Source organism: Malassezia pachydermatis (assembly GCF_001278385.1).
Source record: "Malassezia pachydermatis strain CBS 1879 chromosome Unknown scaffold8, whole genome shotgun sequence".
NCBI classification, from domain to species: domain Eukaryota; kingdom Fungi; phylum Basidiomycota; class Malasseziomycetes; order Malasseziales; family Malasseziaceae; genus Malassezia; species Malassezia pachydermatis.
The window spans coordinates 276,580-295,625 of NW_017253145.1; the positions used below are offsets into that span (position 1 = coordinate 276,580).

Sequence of the window (19,046 nt, forward strand, 5' to 3'; positions counted from 1 at the left end):
CTTCTTCTTCCTCTTCCTCTTCCTCTTCCGATTCCATCTCAGGTGTCTCTCCTATTGCCTCTTCATTCATTATTTCCTCTTCTTTCAAATCGGGTGCGTCATCAGATGCATCTTCATCTTCCTTCCGGGCTAAAACGACCTCTTCTGCTGACTGTGACGCGTCTTCTTCTTTTCCATACGATACATCTTTCTTCACAATTGACGAAACCTCTTTTGGATCCGATGCATCTTTTTCCTCCGATTTGGAGACATCTTCATCCGGAACGGAGGCTTCTTCAAGTGCCTCTTCTTTCAGACAAGACATGCCTTCTTCTTTTCGTTCCGTCACATCTTCTTGCGGGTTCAGCACTTCTTGCATATTAGGAGAGGAAGTTGCATTATTTATACTCTCTTGATCCACGTGTGCTTCATGCTCTACCACATTGGGACCATCACTCGACTCCGTTGTCTCTTGCGTTATTAGGGTGGGCATGTCTGCTTCACCGAGTTCCCTCGCTAGTTCATCGCACGGCGTTGATACTCGTATGTCGGCCTCTTCGTTCTGATCCATCTGCTCCTCTACACTATCCCCAGACGCATTCTTGCCTACATCCCCATCAGCGACAGAGACCAAGCGTGAGCCTCTCTGCCTCTTGGCTGGCATCCAATACGCGACCAGTCGATCCCACCAGCTAGGCATATTGCTAGGATCATCAGATACCTCGCCCAGTGTCTCTTCTCGGCCTCGCTTTGGCATGCCAGGTCGTCCCTGGGCCCCGTGGCTCGACGTGTCGTCTATCCCAGGATGGGTGGAGTGAAAGGTCGTGCGGCGGAATTGATTGGCTACCCAAGGCTTTCTTCACGCGTCGCTGGGCCTGTTCTCCACTCCGCGAGGCAAGTCCAATCATCGAAAGCGGCAGGGGGGCGATGACCACCACCTCTTCTGCCATGGATGGCTTGCAATTGCCAGATGATGAGGTAGGTGAAGTACCTTCGATGTTTATAGCTCGTATTGTGCCGCCATCAGGTACAGATACCACAGTGTTCGCCACCTTGCTTGAGCAATATGTGCATCGCGAGGCTGCTGCCATCGCTGGGTCTCATACTACCAGTGGCTATATTTGGGATCGCGAATCACCTACAGTTCAGCTCGATGATGAAGATCCTAGCATCGTAACACTGTCTATGCGTGTGCAAGATTGCATTGATGATGAATGGTTCCTTACTTACCTTCTTCGTGGTTTTACCCACACCCATGACGCTTGTATCTCTGTGCGCGATGAGGATGGCGAATTCCTTCTTATTGAGGCGTCAGATGAACTGCCTACATGGGTTACCCCTGACAATGCGGACAACCGCGTATGGATCTACCAAGGCGAATTGCATCTCATACCACTCACTGCAGCACCATCGGATACCACACTGTCTGTAAGCGACGCACTGCGCCTTATTCGTGACGAGTCTGTCACCACCCGAGTTTCAGGACCAGTGCAACAAAGAGCCTTTAGCCGCTTGGATGCATACCCACAGGCTGCTGCGGATCATCATCATACTACCTTGGCTTTCGTTCCCATTTCTGTGGCTAAAGTGCTTACCACCTTTCCACAACGAATCGCAGATGCTGTGCACGCACTTACCACACGCGACCCTGTCAGTGTACGCAGCGCTCAAAAGCCTACGTTTTTTGGCGTGGAAGGCATGGCCGATCAGGATATGAATGCATTGCCTGCCACGGACGTGGTACTGACACCTATTCGATGCACGCGGCACTTGTATGCACAGCTTTCGTTCGATCGTTACTTTCCTCCTTCGGCGTTCGGCAAGCGTTGGCAAAGGTATGTGGAAATGTACCGCATTGCTATGGCTGGCAAAGCTACGTTGTCAGAGAAGCAGCTTGCATGGGGCCGATGGTGTGATATCGGAGCCAAAATTGCTGGCGGCTTGGAAATGTGGCTGCATAATTTAGGCGCTTCGGCGGCGTCGATGCCTTCCCGACCAGGGTCTCATATCATACCTTCTGACAAAAAAGAGGCTTTTCTTCATGCTCTTACCAAGCTCGGGTACTTTGGTAAGGAAATTCGGGATAGTGCGCGGTGGAAAGTGCTGGAAGAGAGAGCGCTCACGAAGGCAGCACAACTTTCTTCATCCCTTCGCACTGAATCGATCGAGACACCGACCTTCTCGACGGTCAAGCAGGTTTTACGTGAGCCAGCAAACGAAAACATTGTTACGTTGCTTCCTACGAGCGAACTTGCATCGTTGCAATCACAGGAAGATTCTGATGCATGGCTAAATGTGGCTCCTGATGACATTGAAGCGATGTTTGCTCGTCATGCTCCCCAAGAGGCGGAAGAGGCGACCATGGATAAGTTTCAAGCGTTTATGACAAGAATGCAGTCGTTTATTGATGGACAGGGTGATGTAGAAGGTGCACTCTTTGAGGATGAAGATTTTGAGGATGGAGAAGAAGCGGATGCGGACTTGACAGACTCGGATGCGTCCGGCGAAACTAGGCAACAACGTATGGATTCGCTCGTGGAAGGCGTACCTCTCAGTGAATGGGGCGCAGAGAATGCGTCCAAGGCATCTATTCCGTCAGATCTTCCGCCAAAGCATGAGACTCTTCCCAAAACCGCGCATCCACCGACTTCTTCCTTTTCTTCACGCCAGCGACTTCGTGGCTTATCTACACTGGACAGAATGGATGGCGATAGCGACTCCGACCCTGAGTCATTGCATGGGGATGAAGACGATGCTGCTGACGAACGAGCGGAGAGACATCGTTTCCTTGAACTGGAAGATGATGATATGCAAAGCGAGATGAACGAGGAGGGCGATGGGATCCAGATGGACCAAGAAATGGACGACTTTCTGGAATTCACGCGGCGGACTCTGGGACTGTCCGAGTCACAGTATGCCGCTATTTTGGAAGAACGAGAGAAGCGTGGAGGTACGTGGCATGCCAACTTACCCTCAGCCTTTGTCCCCTCGTCCCATGCGCATGCCAAGCCACAAACATCTTCAAAGAGCCAAGTTCCATTGGACTCCTTTGATGCCGTGTTGGATGCTATGGAAAAAGAGCTCATGAAAGAGCGGGCTAAAAACACTGAGCCTAAAGACCCAACTGATATGGAAGAAGGCTCTGATGAAGAGCTGAACGAGGAAGAGCAAGAGCTATTGCAACAGCTCTTAGCCTCGGGCGGCTTCTTGCCTGAGAGTCTTCGCCACTTTGCGCAAGACAGTGGCGCATCCAGCATGGAAGTGGATGCCCTCAGTCATTTTCTGGAAAGTTTCAAGGCACAGGAAGGTCGCCCAGGACCAGTAGGCACTCTCAGTGCACGTCTGGGCGTGGGAGCCTTACCGCGCGATGCCGAGCCCCCTGATGAGGCCTAACTGGACGATATATGTATGTCATGTAAATAGTTCCCACGTGGCACCAACGGTCGTGGGCGTAGAGTCGACGGTCGTGTTTTTTTTGTTGTCTTTGAGCACCCAGGTGACGGGGTGGTATCAGGAAGCCCCTGTCCCTGGCCAGGCATCTCTGCACTGATGTGCTCACAGAGTATAAGCTGTCTGTTGAATGTGTACTGCTAGGTCTTTCGAGACGTATGCGCATGTACGTAATTGTGATCAGCAACATGCATATCAAGAGTCCATTTGGGATAGACGTATTTCGTAAATAGGCACATTGGCATTTTTGACTACCAAGACACTACTTCTTCTCCTTGTTCTCTTCCACAGGCTTCGGAGGCGTAAGCTTGTACTCGTTCGGCTGATACGAGACACCATCGCCGACCTGCTCCCACGTCGAGTTGGCTTCAAAGTTGCGGTGGGCCTGCATGAGCTGCACAGGCTCCTGCACCACACGCTTCTTCTCTTCATCCCAACGCACTTCCGAGTAACCAGTAAGCGGGAAGTCCTTGCGCAGGGGGTGGCCTTCGAAACCATAGTCAGTCAAGATACGTCGCAAGTCAGGGTGGCCAACAAAGAAGATACCAAACATATCCCAGGCCTCACGCTCGAACCAGTCGGCGCTGCGGAACAGACCAGTAACCGTGGGCACTGGTGTAAGTTCATCAGCATACGTCTTCACACGAATACGGGCGTTGTTGCGCACACTCAGCAGGTGGTACGCTACCTCGAAGCGCTGCGAACGAGTTGGGTAGTCAGCACCCGAGATATCCATCAGAGCCTTGTACTGCGTAAGGGTATGGTCACGCAAGAACGTCATCGTGGGAATCAGACCCGAAGGGGCAACGTAGAAGGTGAGCTCATCCTTGTACACAGTGAACTGCTGGATGTAGCGGGGTAGCGCTAAACATGTTAGGCCCATGCAAAAAAAAAGTACCACGTACCAGACATAATCCAGCTACCATAGTCGTGCAAAGGGCCCTGCATTGCCGACAGAGCATCCATAGGGTTAAGGTTAGCACGCTCCACGTAGGGCGACTCCATCATCACTGTGTTGTTAGAACGATGTGTACAGGCCATGGCACTTACCCTTATCGCCCTTTTCACGCGAAACCAGCGAAGTGGAAAAGGCACGCGTCGCCACAGCACGGCGCGCCGACGTCATCAACGCGGCAGACACCGAGCTTGGCTTCGCGGAGCGCAGAACATTACGTGCAGCAGCCATTTCCAGTGGAATGAATTGCACCGCAGAAGCAACTGAGAGAGAGCCCGGGACTGGACGACGGCGCTGGTCGCCGCGGCCGGCAGCTGGTGCTTAGTCATCATTTTTCCCAAGGCCCTCTGCCTCGAGACCTGAGCGTGCTACGGCCGTCGCACGCGCGTGGTCGAGAGTCAGCATGATGGCCAGTGCCGCGGTCAACACGTCTCTGCCCAACATGCAGCTGGCCTATTCAGATGCACTGCCATACTACGACACGGATATGGACCACGTTCCTGGTCTGCGTGATGCGGTGGAGCGTGAAATCGCTCGCGAGAAGCAGTCTATGAAATATGATCCTCTCACTCTTCTCCCACCAGCCATGCCTCTTTTTCAGCAGCATCCTCATCTGGCCGCAGAGATAGAGAGGAAAGAGCGGGGCGAAGACTTGAACGTGCTTGATACATCACGATACCAGCTTCAACCGCCTGCGCAAGGGCTCGAGGCATCGACCGAAGAGTGGTCTCAAGCGCTCCAGAATGCCGAGACCCAGCTAGCGCATATGGATAATCGTTTGAAGAACATTGAACTACTTCGACGTTATGGTGGTACGTATACTCTTTGTCTTACATGAAAGCCAATATATGGCGTTTGCACAACTATAATCAAGAGGCTATGCTCCATATGGTCACAGACGCACAGCAAACCGTGGAGGAAGATACCAACGAGCTCAACCGTGAGCGCCAGTCAATGCATCTGCGGCTGGGTGACAAGCTTTCTACGTTGGATGTACGATGGCGTGACCTTGTCTCACAAAACCTCTCTATTAAGGTGGCCAATTTGACGGCACGCGCTGAGATAGAGGAGTACCGACGTCGCACGGAAGAGGTACGCCACGAACTGGCGTTGTTAGATCAGGCGGAATCATAGTCATCAATGTACATATATCAAGCCTATGGGCCTTGACCTGGGGCAGCACTTGCACTCGCTTTGGGCGTCTGGCGCAATAGCTCCAAAAAGTGTGTTTTGCTAAGTTGCTTGACAGCCATGTCTTTGTTACCAAGTGCGTTCACTTTCCTAGCTTGCTTGGTAGTCTGCAAAGACCGGGCCTTATCAATATCCTCTTCTGTTGTCGTCTGAGCGGCGCGAATAGCATTGAACAGTTTTACCACACCACGTTGAGCGGTCTTCCGTAACCGACGTTCATATCCTTTTGTACCACCATTTTCAAGCCACGCATCAATGGCTGCCGACGATGTAGCGTTCTTCATAGATGCTGCATGCACACCTGGTGCACCCCAATCACCAATGACGTCCTTGATATGCGCACGTTCCTCACGTTCACGGCGTTGCTCCAGAGCCAATCGAGCTGCTTTCGCTCGCAACGTTGTCGCATTGGCCGTGCGACGGATACTTGGCGCCATAGACAAAATACCATCGCGGCCAGGTTGGGCGCCTTTGTCGTCTTCGGCAGGGCCCACGCCTAAGAGCTGCTCGAGCGTTTCACCGAAGGCGCCAGGGGATACAGCGCGCCGTTTACGTTCTGCTTGTTAGTCTTCTTCACACGTACTCATAGTCTTTTTACTGCGACCGGTTTGTGATGGTATATCGACCTCGTCGTCTTCTTCGTCCATGTTGTCATTGTCATCGTCCTCATTTTCATCGCTGGCGCCATACGAGCTATCGCTCTCTTCGATGGTCTCTTTGTGGGCTTCTTTAGATGAGAGACTTTTGGAAGGTACCGTAGGCGTCGCCCCTACCTTCATCTTCATCTTCGACTTGCCTGCCATGCTGCTGCTCTTACGCGCGTCCATGGCGTCTGTGCCTGCCATGTCACGCGTGCGGCAAAAAAAATTTGGCGCCGCATAAAAGTTTTTGCCGCTGTCGTACAGTCAGCACGTGCCACGTGACACTCCGGGACCGCCAGCTAGGAAACCGTCAGTCAGGGCAGCCCGGGCTCGGACTCCCAACGACTTTCCAGTGCAAAGAGCATCGTCACCATGATTCGTGCACTCAACATGTTCCGTTCGCGTGCTTCTGCGGCCCAGAGCATGCTCCGCACCGGCTCGAATGCCGCAATGCAGAAGCGTTTCTTGTCGATTCACGAGTACCTGTCTATGGGTGTGCTGAACAAGTACGGTATTGACACTCCTAAGTTCGTGCCGGCCAGCACGCCTGAGGAGGCGTTTGAGGCGGCGAAGAGCTTTGGTGGCAAGCCTATTGTGATTAAGGCGCAGGTGTTGGCTGGTGGCCGTGGTAAGGGTCACTTTGACAACGGTCTCCAGGGTGGTGTCCACCTGATCAAGACGTACGTATTTTTGCCAGTGTGTCAGGAACGCGACTAACATCACAGCCCTGAGGAGGCTCGTGACCTCGCTTCGAAGATGCTTGGCGCTAAGCTTATTACCAAGCAGACGGGCTCCCAAGGCCGTATTTGCAACAAGGTTATGATTGCGGAGGCTCGCAAGCCTGCGCACGAGTACTACGTCGCTGTTCTTAACGACCGTGTGCGTCAGGTCCCTGTGCTCATTGCTTCCAACCAAGGTGGTATGTCGATTGAGGATGTCGCCAAGGAGAACCCTGATGCTATCATCACTACCCCGATCCCCCTGGAGGGCGGTCTTGACACCAGCACTGCCATGGAGGTGGCTCGCAAGCTCGGCTTCTCGGCCAGTACGCAGGAGAAGCAGGCTGCTGAGACCTTCGTGAAGCTGTACAAGCTCTTTGACGAGCACGATGCTACCCAGGTCGAGATCAACCCTCTTGCTGAGAGCGAGGATGGCGCTGTTCTCTGCATGGACGCCAAGCTGGGCTTTGACGACAATGCGGACTTCCGTCAAAAGGAGATCTTTGACATGCGCGATGTGTCGCAGGAGGACCCCAGTGAGGTACAGGCTGGCAAGTACGGCTTGAACTTCATCAAGCTGGAGGGCAACATTGGCTGCCTGGTCAACGGTGCTGGTCTTGCTATGGCCACGCTAGACGTGCTCTCGCTCAACGGCGGTAAGCCTGCCAACTTCCTTGACGTTGGTGGTGGTGCTAATACCGAGGCTGTGAAGCAGGCCTTCGAGATTCTCTTGGCGAGCAAGGATGTGCGTGCCATCTTCGTGAACATCTTCGGTGGTATTATGCGCTGCGATGTTATCGCCGAGGGTATCGTTGAGGCCACTAAGCAGCTCGACATGAAGATCCCCTTGGTTGTCCGTCTTCAGGGCACTAAGGAGGCTGAGGCCAAGGCTCTGATCAAGGAGTCGGGTCTCAAGATCCAGGCCTTTGACGACTTGGATATTGCTGCTAAGAAGGCGGTTGAGGCGGCTCACTAAGTGCATTTGTCTTTCCATCATTTTTAGCCATCATAGATGCTAAACGTCTAGCTTGGTCGTTCTACATGAGTGTGAGGATTTTTTTTGAAAGCTATCAGAGTCGCGAAATATCGCAGCCCTCTTGTTGTGGTATGGGCCTCACAACGTTCCAGTTGTTATATAGTATTCACGACACACGGCACACCACCTCGCCTTCAAGCTTGCGACGCATAGCTTCTTTGGCCTCAAACCAGCCATCCTTGCCACAGTTAATAATTCCGATTTCTCCTGCACGCAGCGGTGACACAAACTTGGCTCGTCGACCAGTAACCCAACGAAGAAGTTCGTCGTTCGTCATGGACAGTTGACGGGAAGGCTTGCTTACCAAGTTCATCTTCTCAAGTACAGGCCGATCATCGGCGCGGTATTTCAAGTCCACCCACAACCGCCGACGAACTTCGGGAGCTGCATTGTAATCGGCAGCACTCGGACCTGCAATGGTGCCGCGAGTAACATTATAAATAAAACCATGCTGGAGCAGGATCGATGTGATCGATAGGTTGGCCTTCGTATTAGGGATAGGCACAGACCTCAACTTTGCGCGCGATGCATTTTGTAGACGGACGCACAAATCCGCGTACAACGGCATGACTATCGTTGCCTATAGACGTCGCCGCTCCGTTGGGAGGACGAAGCTTCGCTTTACATCACGTGATCTATTGGACATGGCGGAAGGCAATTGTAGTCACAACGGCACCCTTTTGGCCACCCTGCATGGTAAGTGCGCATGGGGCACGTACAAATGTGAAAGAAGGTGTTGGCACAACATGCTCGACTTCGAAACCTTGATTGTCAGAGTACATGGGTTTACGCACCTGCAGGCCCAAACTTGGCTGTTAGTTCTTGTTCTGTGAAATTGCAGCTTGTAATGAAAAATAGGCCACCTCGGTGATCTCCGGTCGGCGACTTGGTCAATTCTTGCACAGCTTCCACGTAAAGGTCGACTGGAAGTTTGTCGTGAATAGGTTGCGAGGAAAGTGCGATCTGGTATGCATTAGCTATTATGGTGATACATACTGCATCATACTTCTTCGTTAGCGTTGTTAGAAACATACCGTGCCCTTGTCACAAACAATATCCCAGCCTTGTTTGTGGTTCGCTTTCTCCCGTAGCCTTTTGACGCAGGCATCGTCACGAAGATCAGCCTCTTCAAATCGGACACTCTCATATTCAGGTCCACGCTTTTGACCAATCGCTTGTGCTAGCTGAATCGATGCAGGGGAATAATCGACACCCAGCATACGTGTTGCGTCAAGCGTGCCTTCTTCAATGTCTTCTTCTTGCTGTGCTTCTAGGAGGGCGAAAAGTAAATGTCCATTTCCTGTTCCCAAGTCCAATACATATGGCGAGGACTGTAGGTGCTCATCCTGCATCCATTCCGCGAGGAACTGCACCATTCGCTCTACACTGTCTTCGCCAAACCTGCATGGTAAGATATAAAGCCCACTTTACATACCATACTTCGCCTTCATCCCCAATCTCTTCGTATGTAGCTACTTCACGACTTTGTATGGTCAGTATGACAAGATTTCGTACGCGTAAACACTATCCCAGTGTTCTTTTGTGCCTAGTTTTGATTCTGGCAAGCTCTCAACAGGCGTCGTCATTAAGGAGCACTCCACATTACTACCACACCGCTATATAAGCTCTGTTCCGCACGTTGGACTCACGAGGAATGCACCTGGTTTGTCGCCAACAATGTCGTAGTTTGGATATACGAAGTCAGCCACCTGTACCTTAGCTAATAAGAAACGTAGTTTGCATCCAGATAGGATGGACATGCACTTGCTTCCCTAGTTTGGTAACAACTCTTCGCCATGGAATGTTGCTTTCTGGAGCCATGACCTACCGCATGAGCATGCACCCTTCTATATTGGTCTCTAAGGGATATGGCGTGTGATGGCACATTCTTTTGTTCCGGATCTAGCCTGCTAGTTTAGGCTAAGCTCCTTTTTTCTCTCATTAGGAATTGGGAGACCCATACATGCTAGGAAACCTAGCAAACAGAGCTACCTGACCAATTCATATGCACATACTACCCGACCATGTTTAAAAGCATAAATGGCAAAACGAGAAATCTGACTATACTACCCGATATCATATATGGTGGCACGCACATACTAAACTCAAAAAAAAAAAAAAGAACAGACAAACAGACAGACAAGTCGAATCGAAACAAGCAAGGTTCGTAGTGACAGAGTTGCCATTGCACTGCGAAATGCTACAGTGAGCAGGCTATTTTTCGTGTCTTTCGAAGCAGCGTATACATGTAGGTGGGTAACCAGCTAGTCAATGAAAGAACTTGTTCAGTAACGAGCTAAGGGTGGATCCGCTTAGCACTCATAATAAGGGAACGAAGCTCCTTTACGCCTTGCGACGGAACGAGCAGCCTTAGCATGTTAATAATGCGATCTTTGGGTCGTTGTACGTACCGACAGCGAGACGGGCCTTACCACCGGTCGGCTGGCTTAGGACCTGCGAGCAGCTGCCGCACAGGACCACCGACTGGGCATGCGAGAACACGGTGGTGATGGCGAAGCAGCCCGGGCACTTCACGTCCATGAAGAACGAGTTCGGGCTCTGGACCAGACGCTTCAGCTTGTGGCAGCGCATCTGCTGCTCGTGCGAGGGGTTAATGAGATCAACAGCGAGAGTCTGAAGAGTAAGTTTACTGTTCATACTGGGCTATACCCAGCATGTTCTACACATACCATCTTAGTACTTCAGCAAAGAGACAGCAGTTGAGGGTGAAAAGCGTTGTGGCGTTCGCGGCCAGTTCCACTTTCCTCGGTCCCAGCCTGTGGTGCGTTTAGGAATTCGAAGAAACTATATAGAGCATCACGTGATAGAAATTTTTCTTAAGTGATTTGCTTGAGAACCATGTCAAGCAGTGGGCCTAATAGGTGTCCCAACATTGTTTCGCACAGTTTTTGCGCCTGCTTTGTGACCAGCCCTGCCTCCCGACCCTTCTCTACAAACCAGCAAGCACGCAAGTTTGAGGTGAGTATCTGACTCTCCCTTTGTCGTGCCTGTGGTACTAACACATTACAGTCATGGTTAATCTTCGTGTGCAAAGGCGTCTGGCTGCGTCCGTCCTCGGTGTCGGTAAGCGTAAGGTCTGGCTCGACCCGGCTGAGCAGAGCGACATTGCGAACGCCAACTCGCGCGCGAATGTTCGCAAGCTGATCAAGGATGGTCAAATCATCAAGAAGCCGCTTGTGTCGCACTCGCGCGAGCGCACTCGTAACCTGCATGCTGCCAAGCGTGTCGGTCGCCACACTGGTTACGGTAAGCGCAAGGGTACCGCCGAGGCCCGCTTCCCGACCAAGGTTCAGTGGATGCGCCGCCAGCGTGTGCTGCGCCGCCTCCTTCGGAAGTACCGTGAGGCTGGTAAGATCGACAAGCACCTGTACGTTGAATTGTTTGAATGCGACTAACAACCTAGGTACCACGAGCTTTACCTTAAGTCGAAGGGTAACGTTTTCAAGAACAAGCGTGTCTTGATGGAGCACATTCACAAGGCGAAGGCCGAGAAGCTTCGCTCGAAGCACCTTTCCGAGCAGATGGAGGCTCGCCGTCTCCGCAACAAGACCTTGCGCGAGCGCCGTGCCCAGCGGGTTGCCGAGAAGCGTGCTGCTATTCTGGCTGTCGAGAACGACGCCGAGACTCAGCAGTAATTGCTCTCCTCCTCAACCCAAAAGACACCGCATATGGCGACGTGACGATCCAGTTTCAGCATGTCCAGCGCCCTCACTGTTTGCGCATTCTCTGCTTGTTTGCGGCAAAAAGTCATACTCGTTCTATTTCAAAGCTGTCCTGTTTACTTGCAGGTACGACTTGAGGTGGTTGTTTTCCATATGCATGCCTTGTATGTACTTGCATGTGTATGGTGGTACGTAATCCAGGTGGTTACGGCCTTATACCATCATGGCATACGTCTTGCTAGGTACTGCCTCGTTGGAGTTGGAAAGAGTTTGGCGTATTGTTCTTATAGGCAGGTGAGTGTATAGCATTAAAAATGCGTTGGATCCGTTTGATGCTGTGACTATGTGCGTACCATGGACTTGGTCGTAGGTGTGTACATTCTAAAATTCCTTTCTATTTATAGGCTGCTGCTGTAGTACCTTGCTTGCCGTGTCGCTTTCGAAGGTGGTGTGTCGAGGAAGCCCTGCGACCACTTTTACGCCTGGGAAAAAGAAGAAGTATCTTCAGCCGCAGTCGATTGTGTGAAGGTCGCCAACCTGCTCTGTACGTAGTCCTGCATTGTTAGTTACCTCTGGCATTCAACGTACTTGCGCCACCACAGCAATAGCCCCTTCGATCAAATCGCTCAGGGCCTGCTCCACCCAATGGTTATGTTCACGAGGGACCGTCACTAGAAAGTCAGAGATATTCGAAACGTACACCACCACGCTGGCACAGCTTGGCTGCATGTGCAATGACTCAGCTTGTGCTTTGGATCCACCCACCAGACATAGAAGAAAAGCGACTTAGCCTTGCTATCGCTTCGCTCTGTTCGACGCTGCTTCCCTTGACTTACAGTAGAGAACAAGTCGTCTTCTTCATTCAGGACTGTGTCGTAGAACGGTTGGATGCGCAGAATCACTGGGCATGTCTTTTCCGGTAGCATTACACCGTTGGTGGTAACAGAGTCACCTTGCTCCATCTCCTTGCATAGACGAGTCAATGCAGACTATTCATTAGTGCACCTGGTTCGTACCTTGGCTTGCTGTAGGCCTTGTGCACGGCTTTCTGCCGCATGGATATTGTAAGTGCCTTCTGGTTCCGTCGGTTGGTTTACATCGTCGAGTGTCACAGAAATATCCAGATCTGCTTGCGAAAAAATTCGCGAAAGAACATTAAAAGCCAACGTTTCAATACCATCATACCCGGCCATTTCTAATGTTGTTAGAATCATTGTACATACCATGGCTCACGGTGACTGCCACTGAATCGTGCACCTCTACGGGCAACACAACAGCATTCACAATGTCATTCCATCCTCGCTTGCCTGCTTCTGTGAGGTTTTGACCAATCTGCTCAAGTCCTGCATCATGCACAAAGCCACGCATGCGTTGTGCAAACTTGTTGCCCAACCCGTAAATGGCCTGGTCAGGCATGGTCCCCTCTTCTTTGCTGACGGTGACATTGGCTTGCTGGATCACCGACGCAGTTCTGCGGCCCAGTTCATTGCGAGCCTGTCCAGCGAATTTTGATGCGGTGGACAAGAAGCTGCCCCATTGGGTACTATTGCCCCACGCACTCCAGCTTGACGCATCCGTCGTTGTGTTATTTTCGGTAGCCGTTGTGGTGGCCGGCACCCCTTCAGACGTAGCACTAGAAAGAGGCGCTTTCACATTGGAGGTACTCACATCATGGTTGGACTCTGCCCGTGCAGTGGACAACTCAGCACTGGGATCCTTGGACGTGGCTGATGTCTCCATTTTCAACGGGCGCAAGTTGGAGACAGGTTTCGGTGAGACCGTCGAAGCAGGCGCAACTACCTCTTTTGTATCTTTTTGCATGGAGCGTCGGCGATGTACTAACCCTTCCAAATCATCTAACAAGCTTTGTGCATCGTCCGTGCGACCAGAGGACGTTTTGCGCTCCACTGGTCGGGGACGTGCGGCGGGTTTCCGCGTCGTGTCCGGTTTGCTAATGTCCAAGTCGAAGTCCGCCAGCAAAGCGTCTACATCTTTTTTGCGTGATGGTGCCGTGGTAGCTCGAGGTGTCTGTTCTTGGCTCATGAGCTTACAGTAGGTACACCCTGGCAGGCGTTGTGAACGAGTCTCTTGGCGCACGGAGTGGTCTAACCGCGGCCGCACGTGACGGACGAGGTGCGCACGTCCGTGGTGTCTTAGGAAAATGAACATACGCAAGGCCGTGTAGATCTGTCCCTCGTAGGGCCACTATACGTACCGTTGATGCATGGCGTGAATAAAAGGAAAAGGGAAGCAGAGTCGCATCGAAGCACTACATGGTGGGGGTCTCTTGATGAAGAATTGGAGGACAGCGAGCTTGACAGCGATAACACTAGTGTTTCTAGCCCTCTTCCCCCTCCATCTCTTCCCACCTCTTCTATACCCAGCTATCATTTGCAGTGGAAGAAACCGCGCTATGTGGAACGTGAAATTGGCCAGCCCATGTCCACTATGTCTCTGAGCCCCAAAATGGCAGATACTTTGGTGGATGAGGACATGTCATCCGGCTCTTCATATGAAATATCTCCGCATCGCATTTATGTACATACCTTAGAAGACTCCGATGATGAAGAGAGGGAGCCGGAATCGACTCCTGCTTGGGAAGTAAACCCTTACGTGGCCAAACGTTTGGAAGAAGAAGCACGTCGGCAGCAAGAACACAGACCGGTGAAATGGATCTCTCCTGAGAAGGAGGTCGTGCCATCGTCCGAATCCAATTCGTTGGTTTTATGGAGACCATCTGTATGGTCTTCACCTCCTAATATAGAGTCGCCCGAAGAAGACACTGGTGTAGAACCTATGGAGCTATAAGGTACTTGGTTGGTTGCATGCAGGGTGCAGCGCCTGGGTTGCCTCCATAACACACACCTACATTGTCTGTGCTGTCTCAATCCCGTCGATGGTTCCAACTTTCTCACAGACTCGTGTGCAAATCTTCCGTCAATATGAGTGATGGAAGTGTGCCGCGCCGTCAGCGCATTGAGAATGCCATTGACCAAATTGCCAAGAAACCATTACCTCCCAGGATTGACTTTACGACGTATACAATGGAGGATGGCGAGCAAGTGTCAACGCTTGAACGGGTTATTAAGGATGTACAAGCTCCAGCCTTTCAACCTCCCACACCTGAACAGTTCTGGAGCAAAAAAGATCCTACAAAGCCAGATATTCAGTTCTTGAAAAACCATTTCTATCGCGAAGGTCGATTAACGCATGATCAAGCACGCTATATCATCACGAAGGCCACTGAGCTCTTACGTGCGGAGCCGAATCTACTTGAATTGGATGCTCCTATCACTGTATGTGGTGATATTCATGGTCAGTACTATGACCTTATGAAACTATTCGAAGTAGGTGGCAACCCTGCCGACACGCGGTACTTGTTCTTGGGCGACTACGTGGATCGCGGATATTTCTCTATTGAATGTGTATTGTATTTGTGGTCCCTCAAGTTGTGGTATCCCAACTCCTTGTTCCTCCTCCGCGGAAACCACGAGTGTCGTCATCTGACTGACTACTTCACCTTCAAGCTTGAATGTACGTATAGGTCTAGTCGCACTAACCCTAGGCAAACACAAGTATTCAGAAGAAATTTATGACCTGTGTATGGAATCATTTTGCGCTCTTCCTCTTGGTGCCATAATGAACAAACAATTCCTATGCATTCATGGTGGTCTTTCTCCTGAACTTCAAACCCTCGACGACTTGCCGGCTATCAATCGGTTTAGGGAGCCTCCTACTCACGGATTGATTTGTGATTTGCTATGGGCTGACCCTCTTGAAGAGTTCGGCCAGGAGACAACCAATGAGAGTTTCGTGCATAACCATGTACGAGGTTGCTCTTACTTCTTTACTTACAACGCTGCTTGTCAATTCCTTGAAAGGAACAACCTCCTCTCAATCATTCGCGCTCATGAAGCTCAAGATGCTGGGTACGTGTTTGCTAGTCGAAGTCTAATATCAGTTACCGCATGTACAGAAAAACGAAAGTGACCGGCTTCCCATCTGTGATAACAATTTTCTCAGCACCCAACTACTTGGACGTGTACAATAACAAGGCTGCTGTGCTCAAGTATGAAAACAACGTCATGAATATTCGTCAGTTTAACTGCACACCCCATCCCTACTGGCTTCCTAACTTTATGGATGTCTTCACATGGAGCTTACCTTTTGTTGGTGAAAAAAGTACGTTGAATTCTTTTTTTACTTACACCGTCTTTAGTGACTGATATGTTGATCTCTATTCTTAACATTTGCTCCAAAGAGGAACTGGAGGAGGATGAAGAGGATGACTTTGTCTTTGCTGATAACGGTAGTCGTATTGGCGGCTCATCTGCCTTGTATGACCAAGCTGGCGATGACTTGTCAGAGCGCCGTACGGTCATTAAGAACAAGATCCTTGCTGTGGGTCGTATGTCGCGTGTATTCCATGTTCTACGTGAAGAGGCGGAGCGTGTTTCGGAGTTGAAGATGGCATCGGGTACAGGAAAGCTTCCGTATGGCACTTTGGTACTTGGTTCTGAGGGTATCAAGGATGTCATCCACAACTTCGATGAGGCTCGTAAAGTGGACATTGAGAATGAACGTATGCCACCGGCTATTGTGCCAGTGCCGACCACGACAGATTATCACGCTAGCCCGGCACCTGCTGTCCCAGGTGCTCTGGCTAATACGCCAACGCCTTCGTATCCAACATTGGAACAACGTACTCCACCGACTCATCGTCGTACGCACTCTCGTACGAGTTCGTTTGGCACCACGATGACAAGCCCCTCAAACCGCCGTCGCCCCATCGAGTCTACTGTGAGTATGATCAAGGAGGTGCTTGAGCACGGAACGGGGTCCTATTCGAGGAACAGTTCTCCCTCTTCGTCCCGGCCTAACAGCCCCCGTCGGTAATCTCGTAGCTTAATAGCCAGCCACTTCGCCCCTTCTCCTACCACGTGAGCTCCACGTGTCCCTCCACTGATCAGTGGCCGCGCGTCGGTGCGACCGTAGCGCTTGGATCCTAGTCTCTCGTGTCTTTCTTGGGATTGAGTGTTGCTTCGTAACCGAATCCATTATGCCTGTAGGACACCAGTTCAGCCCGTATACGTCTAATGGTGGCTCCATTATGGCCATTCATGGCGAGGACTACTGTGTCATTGCGGGCGACACACGTCAAAGTGAGGGCTATAACATTCAGACACGCTACAAGCCCAAGGTGTTTCGTTTGTATGTGCTTGCTACCGCGCGCCACTAACGACATAGAACAGACAAAGCTACCTTGGCTACGAATGGTTTTTCTGCTGATGCAGAAGCTCTTGTTGCTCGTATTAAGACGCGGCTGGAAATGTACCAGTACACCCACGGTCGTTCCATGCCATTGCATGCGATCGCCCGCATGCTTTCTACTATATTATACAGCAAGCGGTTCTTCCCTTACTATGTGTACAACATTCTTGGTGGTATTGACGAAGAAGGCCGCGGGGCTGTATATGGTTATGATCCTGTCGGCAGCTACGAGCGTATTGTTTGCTGTGCTAGTGGCGCAGCACAAGGCCTCATTCAGCCATTCTTGGACAACCAAGTCATGTTCAAGAACCAAAACTCTACACCCGAAGCTAAGATCCCTGAGCCAGGCCACCTTCCCTTGCCTCAGGCACTTCGCATTGTCATGGATTCTTTTACCTCTGCCACCGAACGCCACATTGAGGTAGGTGATGGCCTTGAAATCTTTGTTGTTCGGTCCACGTCACCACGCACGGATGCTTCCCCCTCGAACGTAGCGCCGGCATCCGAGGTCAATCTCGAGGAGCAGGGCGCCGTCGAAGCCCTTGGCGGAGAAGATGCCTACACTCCCGGAGCTTGCATGGTCATTCGGCGTGAGCTTAAGAAGGATTAAGTAGACTATGATGTCGATATAGGCTTTCGATCTATACCTTGCACTTGCCCACTCGTATGTCTTTGCATGTCTTGCTATTGCGGGGTGTCATGGTCATTCGACACCTGGTCTCGGCCGATGAAGACGTAGGCGGCGCATATACCTAGCATGCGCGTCCCCTCCATCAGGGCTTCATCGGAATGACAAGCACGGACGAGACCAGTACGAGTGTGACTGTGCACATTAAAGGCCCTAGTGCCTTGAAGCTCTCTCTCTCTGTGTCCTTGGATATGACAGTATTGCAATTGAAGGAACGCATTGAGCAGGAGAACAAGGACTTCCCTGCTGACAGGTACGTTTATGCAGTTTTTGAATGGACCACACTAACCTCTCAAGTCAGCGATTGATTTACAGTGGTAAGGTTTTGAAGGACCCAGAAACGTTGGAGTCGTATAAATTGAAGGATGGGCGTGCGTATTTTGTTTTAAACTAACGATGTAGATACGATTCATATGGTGCGGGCTGCCACACGATCGCAGAATGGTACTTCCTCGTCTACGCCTGCGCCTAAAGCATCCGCTACACGGTCAGCTGAATCGCAGGGCGTGCCATCCAACTTCTCTGCGGGTCAGCAATTTACCAACAACCCGTTGTCCGCCTTGAACCGAGCTGATTATGCTGGCCCGCATATGGCGAGTCTTCTCAACGACGCAGGTGGTATGTTTGGTGATTTCGGTGGTATGAACCCTCGCGATCCCAATGTCATGTTGGGTATGATGCAAAACCCTGAGTTCCTTCGTCATATGCGGGACATGCTGGGCCGCCCTGAAGTAGTCGACCAGGTTTGTGTACATGCTGACTTACTTTTCTAGATCATTGCGTCCAACCCACAGATGCAAGCGATGGGCCCCCATGTTCGTGAGATGTGTACGTACTTTGTACCATGGTTTTCTAACTAGCAGTACAATCCGAGCATTTCCGTGACATGATCACAAACCCAGAAGCAATTCAGCGTATGGCACAGCTTTCACAGCTCCTAGGTGGCCCAGGCCTAGGTGGTGTTGGCGGTTCCACTGGCGGTTCGTCTTGGCCGCCTGCTGGCGCCTTTGGGCAAAACGAAACGAACCGAGCTAACGACGCTGCAGGCGCGGCGCAGCCCTCGCCCAACCCCATGGCCAACTTGGCTCAGTTGCAGCAGTTGCTCGGCGGTTTTGGTGGAAACATGGGTGCAGGTGCTGGTATGGCGGGCAATCCATTCGCAGCTCTCGCTGGTTTGGGATCAGGCGGCCCAGCGTCTTCTGCCCCTAGCGATACACGCGCACCGGAAGAGCGTTACGCTGCGCAATTGGAACAGCTGCAAAACATGGGCTTCACTGATGCGCGCGCCAATCTCAGTGCCTTGCTCATGAGTGGTGGCAGTGTGGAAGGCGCTGTAGCTATTCTCCTCGACTGAGTGGTCTCATTCGGTCTCAACACTTGTACTCTGTTCCCGTAGCGACAATCCAATCAATCAGTACATTAATTGGTCATAC

At 51.4% G+C, this 19,046-nt stretch overlaps 12 protein-coding genes across 12 annotated transcripts in view; 5 read left to right on the forward strand and 7 right to left on the reverse strand.

Moving 5' to 3' along the window:
• The window catches only part of Malapachy_0591 (sentrin-specific protease 1), a gene marked incomplete at both ends in the record, with an annotated part of 1,893 nt that extends 1,535 nt beyond the window's left edge, over positions 1 to 358 (reverse strand). The window contains one exon of the mRNA XM_018135107.1: positions 1 to 358. This exon is cut by the window's left edge and continues 1,535 nt beyond it. Coding sequence (XP_017990617.1) covers positions 1 to 358 — 358 coding nt within the window.
• A 569-nt stretch (positions 359 to 927) lies between these two features.
• On the forward strand, positions 928 to 3,372 carry Malapachy_0575 (hypothetical protein; the record flags this gene model as incomplete). Its single annotated transcript, XM_018135091.1, has 2 exons — positions 928 to 2,929; positions 2,957 to 3,372. 2 exons carry the CDS (start codon positions 928 to 930, stop codon positions 3,370 to 3,372), a joined length of 2,418 nt encoding a protein of 805 aa, XP_017990556.1.
• A 319-nt stretch (positions 3,373 to 3,691) lies between these two features.
• Malapachy_0564 (nadh-ubiquinone oxidoreductase) lies at positions 3,692 to 4,615 on the reverse strand (the record flags this gene model as incomplete). Its single annotated transcript, XM_018135080.1, has 3 exons — positions 3,692 to 4,293; positions 4,335 to 4,439; positions 4,480 to 4,615. 3 exons carry the CDS (start codon positions 4,613 to 4,615, stop codon positions 3,692 to 3,694), a joined length of 843 nt encoding a protein of 280 aa, XP_017990539.1.
• Positions 4,616 to 4,790: 175 nt separating this feature from the next.
• Malapachy_0538 (breast carcinoma amplified sequence 2) lies at positions 4,791 to 5,518 on the forward strand (the record flags this gene model as incomplete). Its single annotated transcript, XM_018135054.1, has 2 exons — positions 4,791 to 5,196; positions 5,226 to 5,518. The coding sequence occupies 2 exons, from the start codon at positions 4,791 to 4,793 to the stop codon at positions 5,516 to 5,518; spliced, it is 699 nt and encodes a 232-aa protein (XP_017990492.1).
• Positions 5,519 to 5,541: 23 nt separating this feature from the next.
• Positions 5,542 to 6,402, reverse strand: Malapachy_0604 (hypothetical protein; the record flags this gene model as incomplete). The annotated part of the gene is made up of 2 exons (XM_018135120.1): positions 5,542 to 6,131; positions 6,159 to 6,402. The coding sequence occupies 2 exons, from the start codon at positions 6,400 to 6,402 to the stop codon at positions 5,542 to 5,544; spliced, it is 834 nt and encodes a 277-aa protein (XP_017990574.1).
• A 186-nt stretch (positions 6,403 to 6,588) lies between these two features.
• Positions 6,589 to 7,911, forward strand: Malapachy_0534 (succinate- ligase; the record flags this gene model as incomplete). The annotated part of the gene is made up of 2 exons (XM_018135051.1): positions 6,589 to 6,896; positions 6,942 to 7,911. The coding sequence occupies 2 exons, from the start codon at positions 6,589 to 6,591 to the stop codon at positions 7,909 to 7,911; spliced, it is 1,278 nt and encodes a 425-aa protein (XP_017990494.1).
• A 166-nt stretch (positions 7,912 to 8,077) lies between these two features.
• On the reverse strand, positions 8,078 to 8,539 carry Malapachy_0555 (mrps8-mitochondrial ribosomal small subunit; the record flags this gene model as incomplete). Its single annotated transcript, XM_018135071.1, has 1 exon — positions 8,078 to 8,539. The coding sequence occupies one exon, from the start codon at positions 8,537 to 8,539 to the stop codon at positions 8,078 to 8,080; it is 462 nt and encodes a 153-aa protein (XP_017990608.1).
• A 67-nt stretch (positions 8,540 to 8,606) lies between these two features.
• On the reverse strand, positions 8,607 to 9,557 carry Malapachy_0606 (s-adenosyl-l-methionine-dependent methyltransferase; the record flags this gene model as incomplete). Its single annotated transcript, XM_018135122.1, has 7 exons — positions 8,607 to 8,660; positions 8,691 to 8,734; positions 8,766 to 8,934; positions 8,968 to 8,979; positions 9,006 to 9,372; positions 9,407 to 9,454; positions 9,487 to 9,557. The coding sequence occupies 7 exons, from the start codon at positions 9,555 to 9,557 to the stop codon at positions 8,607 to 8,609; spliced, it is 765 nt and encodes a 254-aa protein (XP_017990610.1).
• Positions 9,558 to 10,314: 757 nt separating this feature from the next.
• On the reverse strand, positions 10,315 to 10,629 carry Malapachy_0563 (40s ribosomal protein s27; the record flags this gene model as incomplete). Its single annotated transcript, XM_018135079.1, has 2 exons — positions 10,315 to 10,340; positions 10,383 to 10,629. The coding sequence occupies 2 exons, from the start codon at positions 10,627 to 10,629 to the stop codon at positions 10,315 to 10,317; spliced, it is 273 nt and encodes a 90-aa protein (XP_017990535.1).
• Positions 10,630 to 11,003: 374 nt separating this feature from the next.
• Positions 11,004 to 11,627, forward strand: Malapachy_0533 (60s ribosomal protein l19; the record flags this gene model as incomplete). The annotated part of the gene is made up of 2 exons (XM_018135050.1): positions 11,004 to 11,359; positions 11,396 to 11,627. The coding sequence occupies 2 exons, from the start codon at positions 11,004 to 11,006 to the stop codon at positions 11,625 to 11,627; spliced, it is 588 nt and encodes a 195-aa protein (XP_017990497.1).
• Positions 11,628 to 12,130: 503 nt separating this feature from the next.
• Positions 12,131 to 13,697, reverse strand: Malapachy_0595 (hypothetical protein; the record flags this gene model as incomplete). Its single annotated transcript, XM_018135111.1, has 5 exons — positions 12,131 to 12,208; positions 12,243 to 12,325; positions 12,355 to 12,643; positions 12,671 to 12,849; positions 12,878 to 13,697. The coding sequence occupies 5 exons, from the start codon at positions 13,695 to 13,697 to the stop codon at positions 12,131 to 12,133; spliced, it is 1,449 nt and encodes a 482-aa protein (XP_017990615.1).
• Positions 13,698 to 17,714: 4,017 nt separating this feature from the next.
• Malapachy_0582 (dsk2-ubiquitin-like protein) lies at positions 17,715 to 18,967 on the forward strand (the record flags this gene model as incomplete). The annotated part of the gene is made up of 5 exons (XM_018135098.1): positions 17,715 to 17,866; positions 17,911 to 17,984; positions 18,016 to 18,356; positions 18,387 to 18,441; positions 18,477 to 18,967. 5 exons carry the CDS (start codon positions 17,715 to 17,717, stop codon positions 18,965 to 18,967), a joined length of 1,113 nt encoding a protein of 370 aa, XP_017990516.1.
• Positions 18,968 to 19,046: the final 79 nt, after the last annotated feature.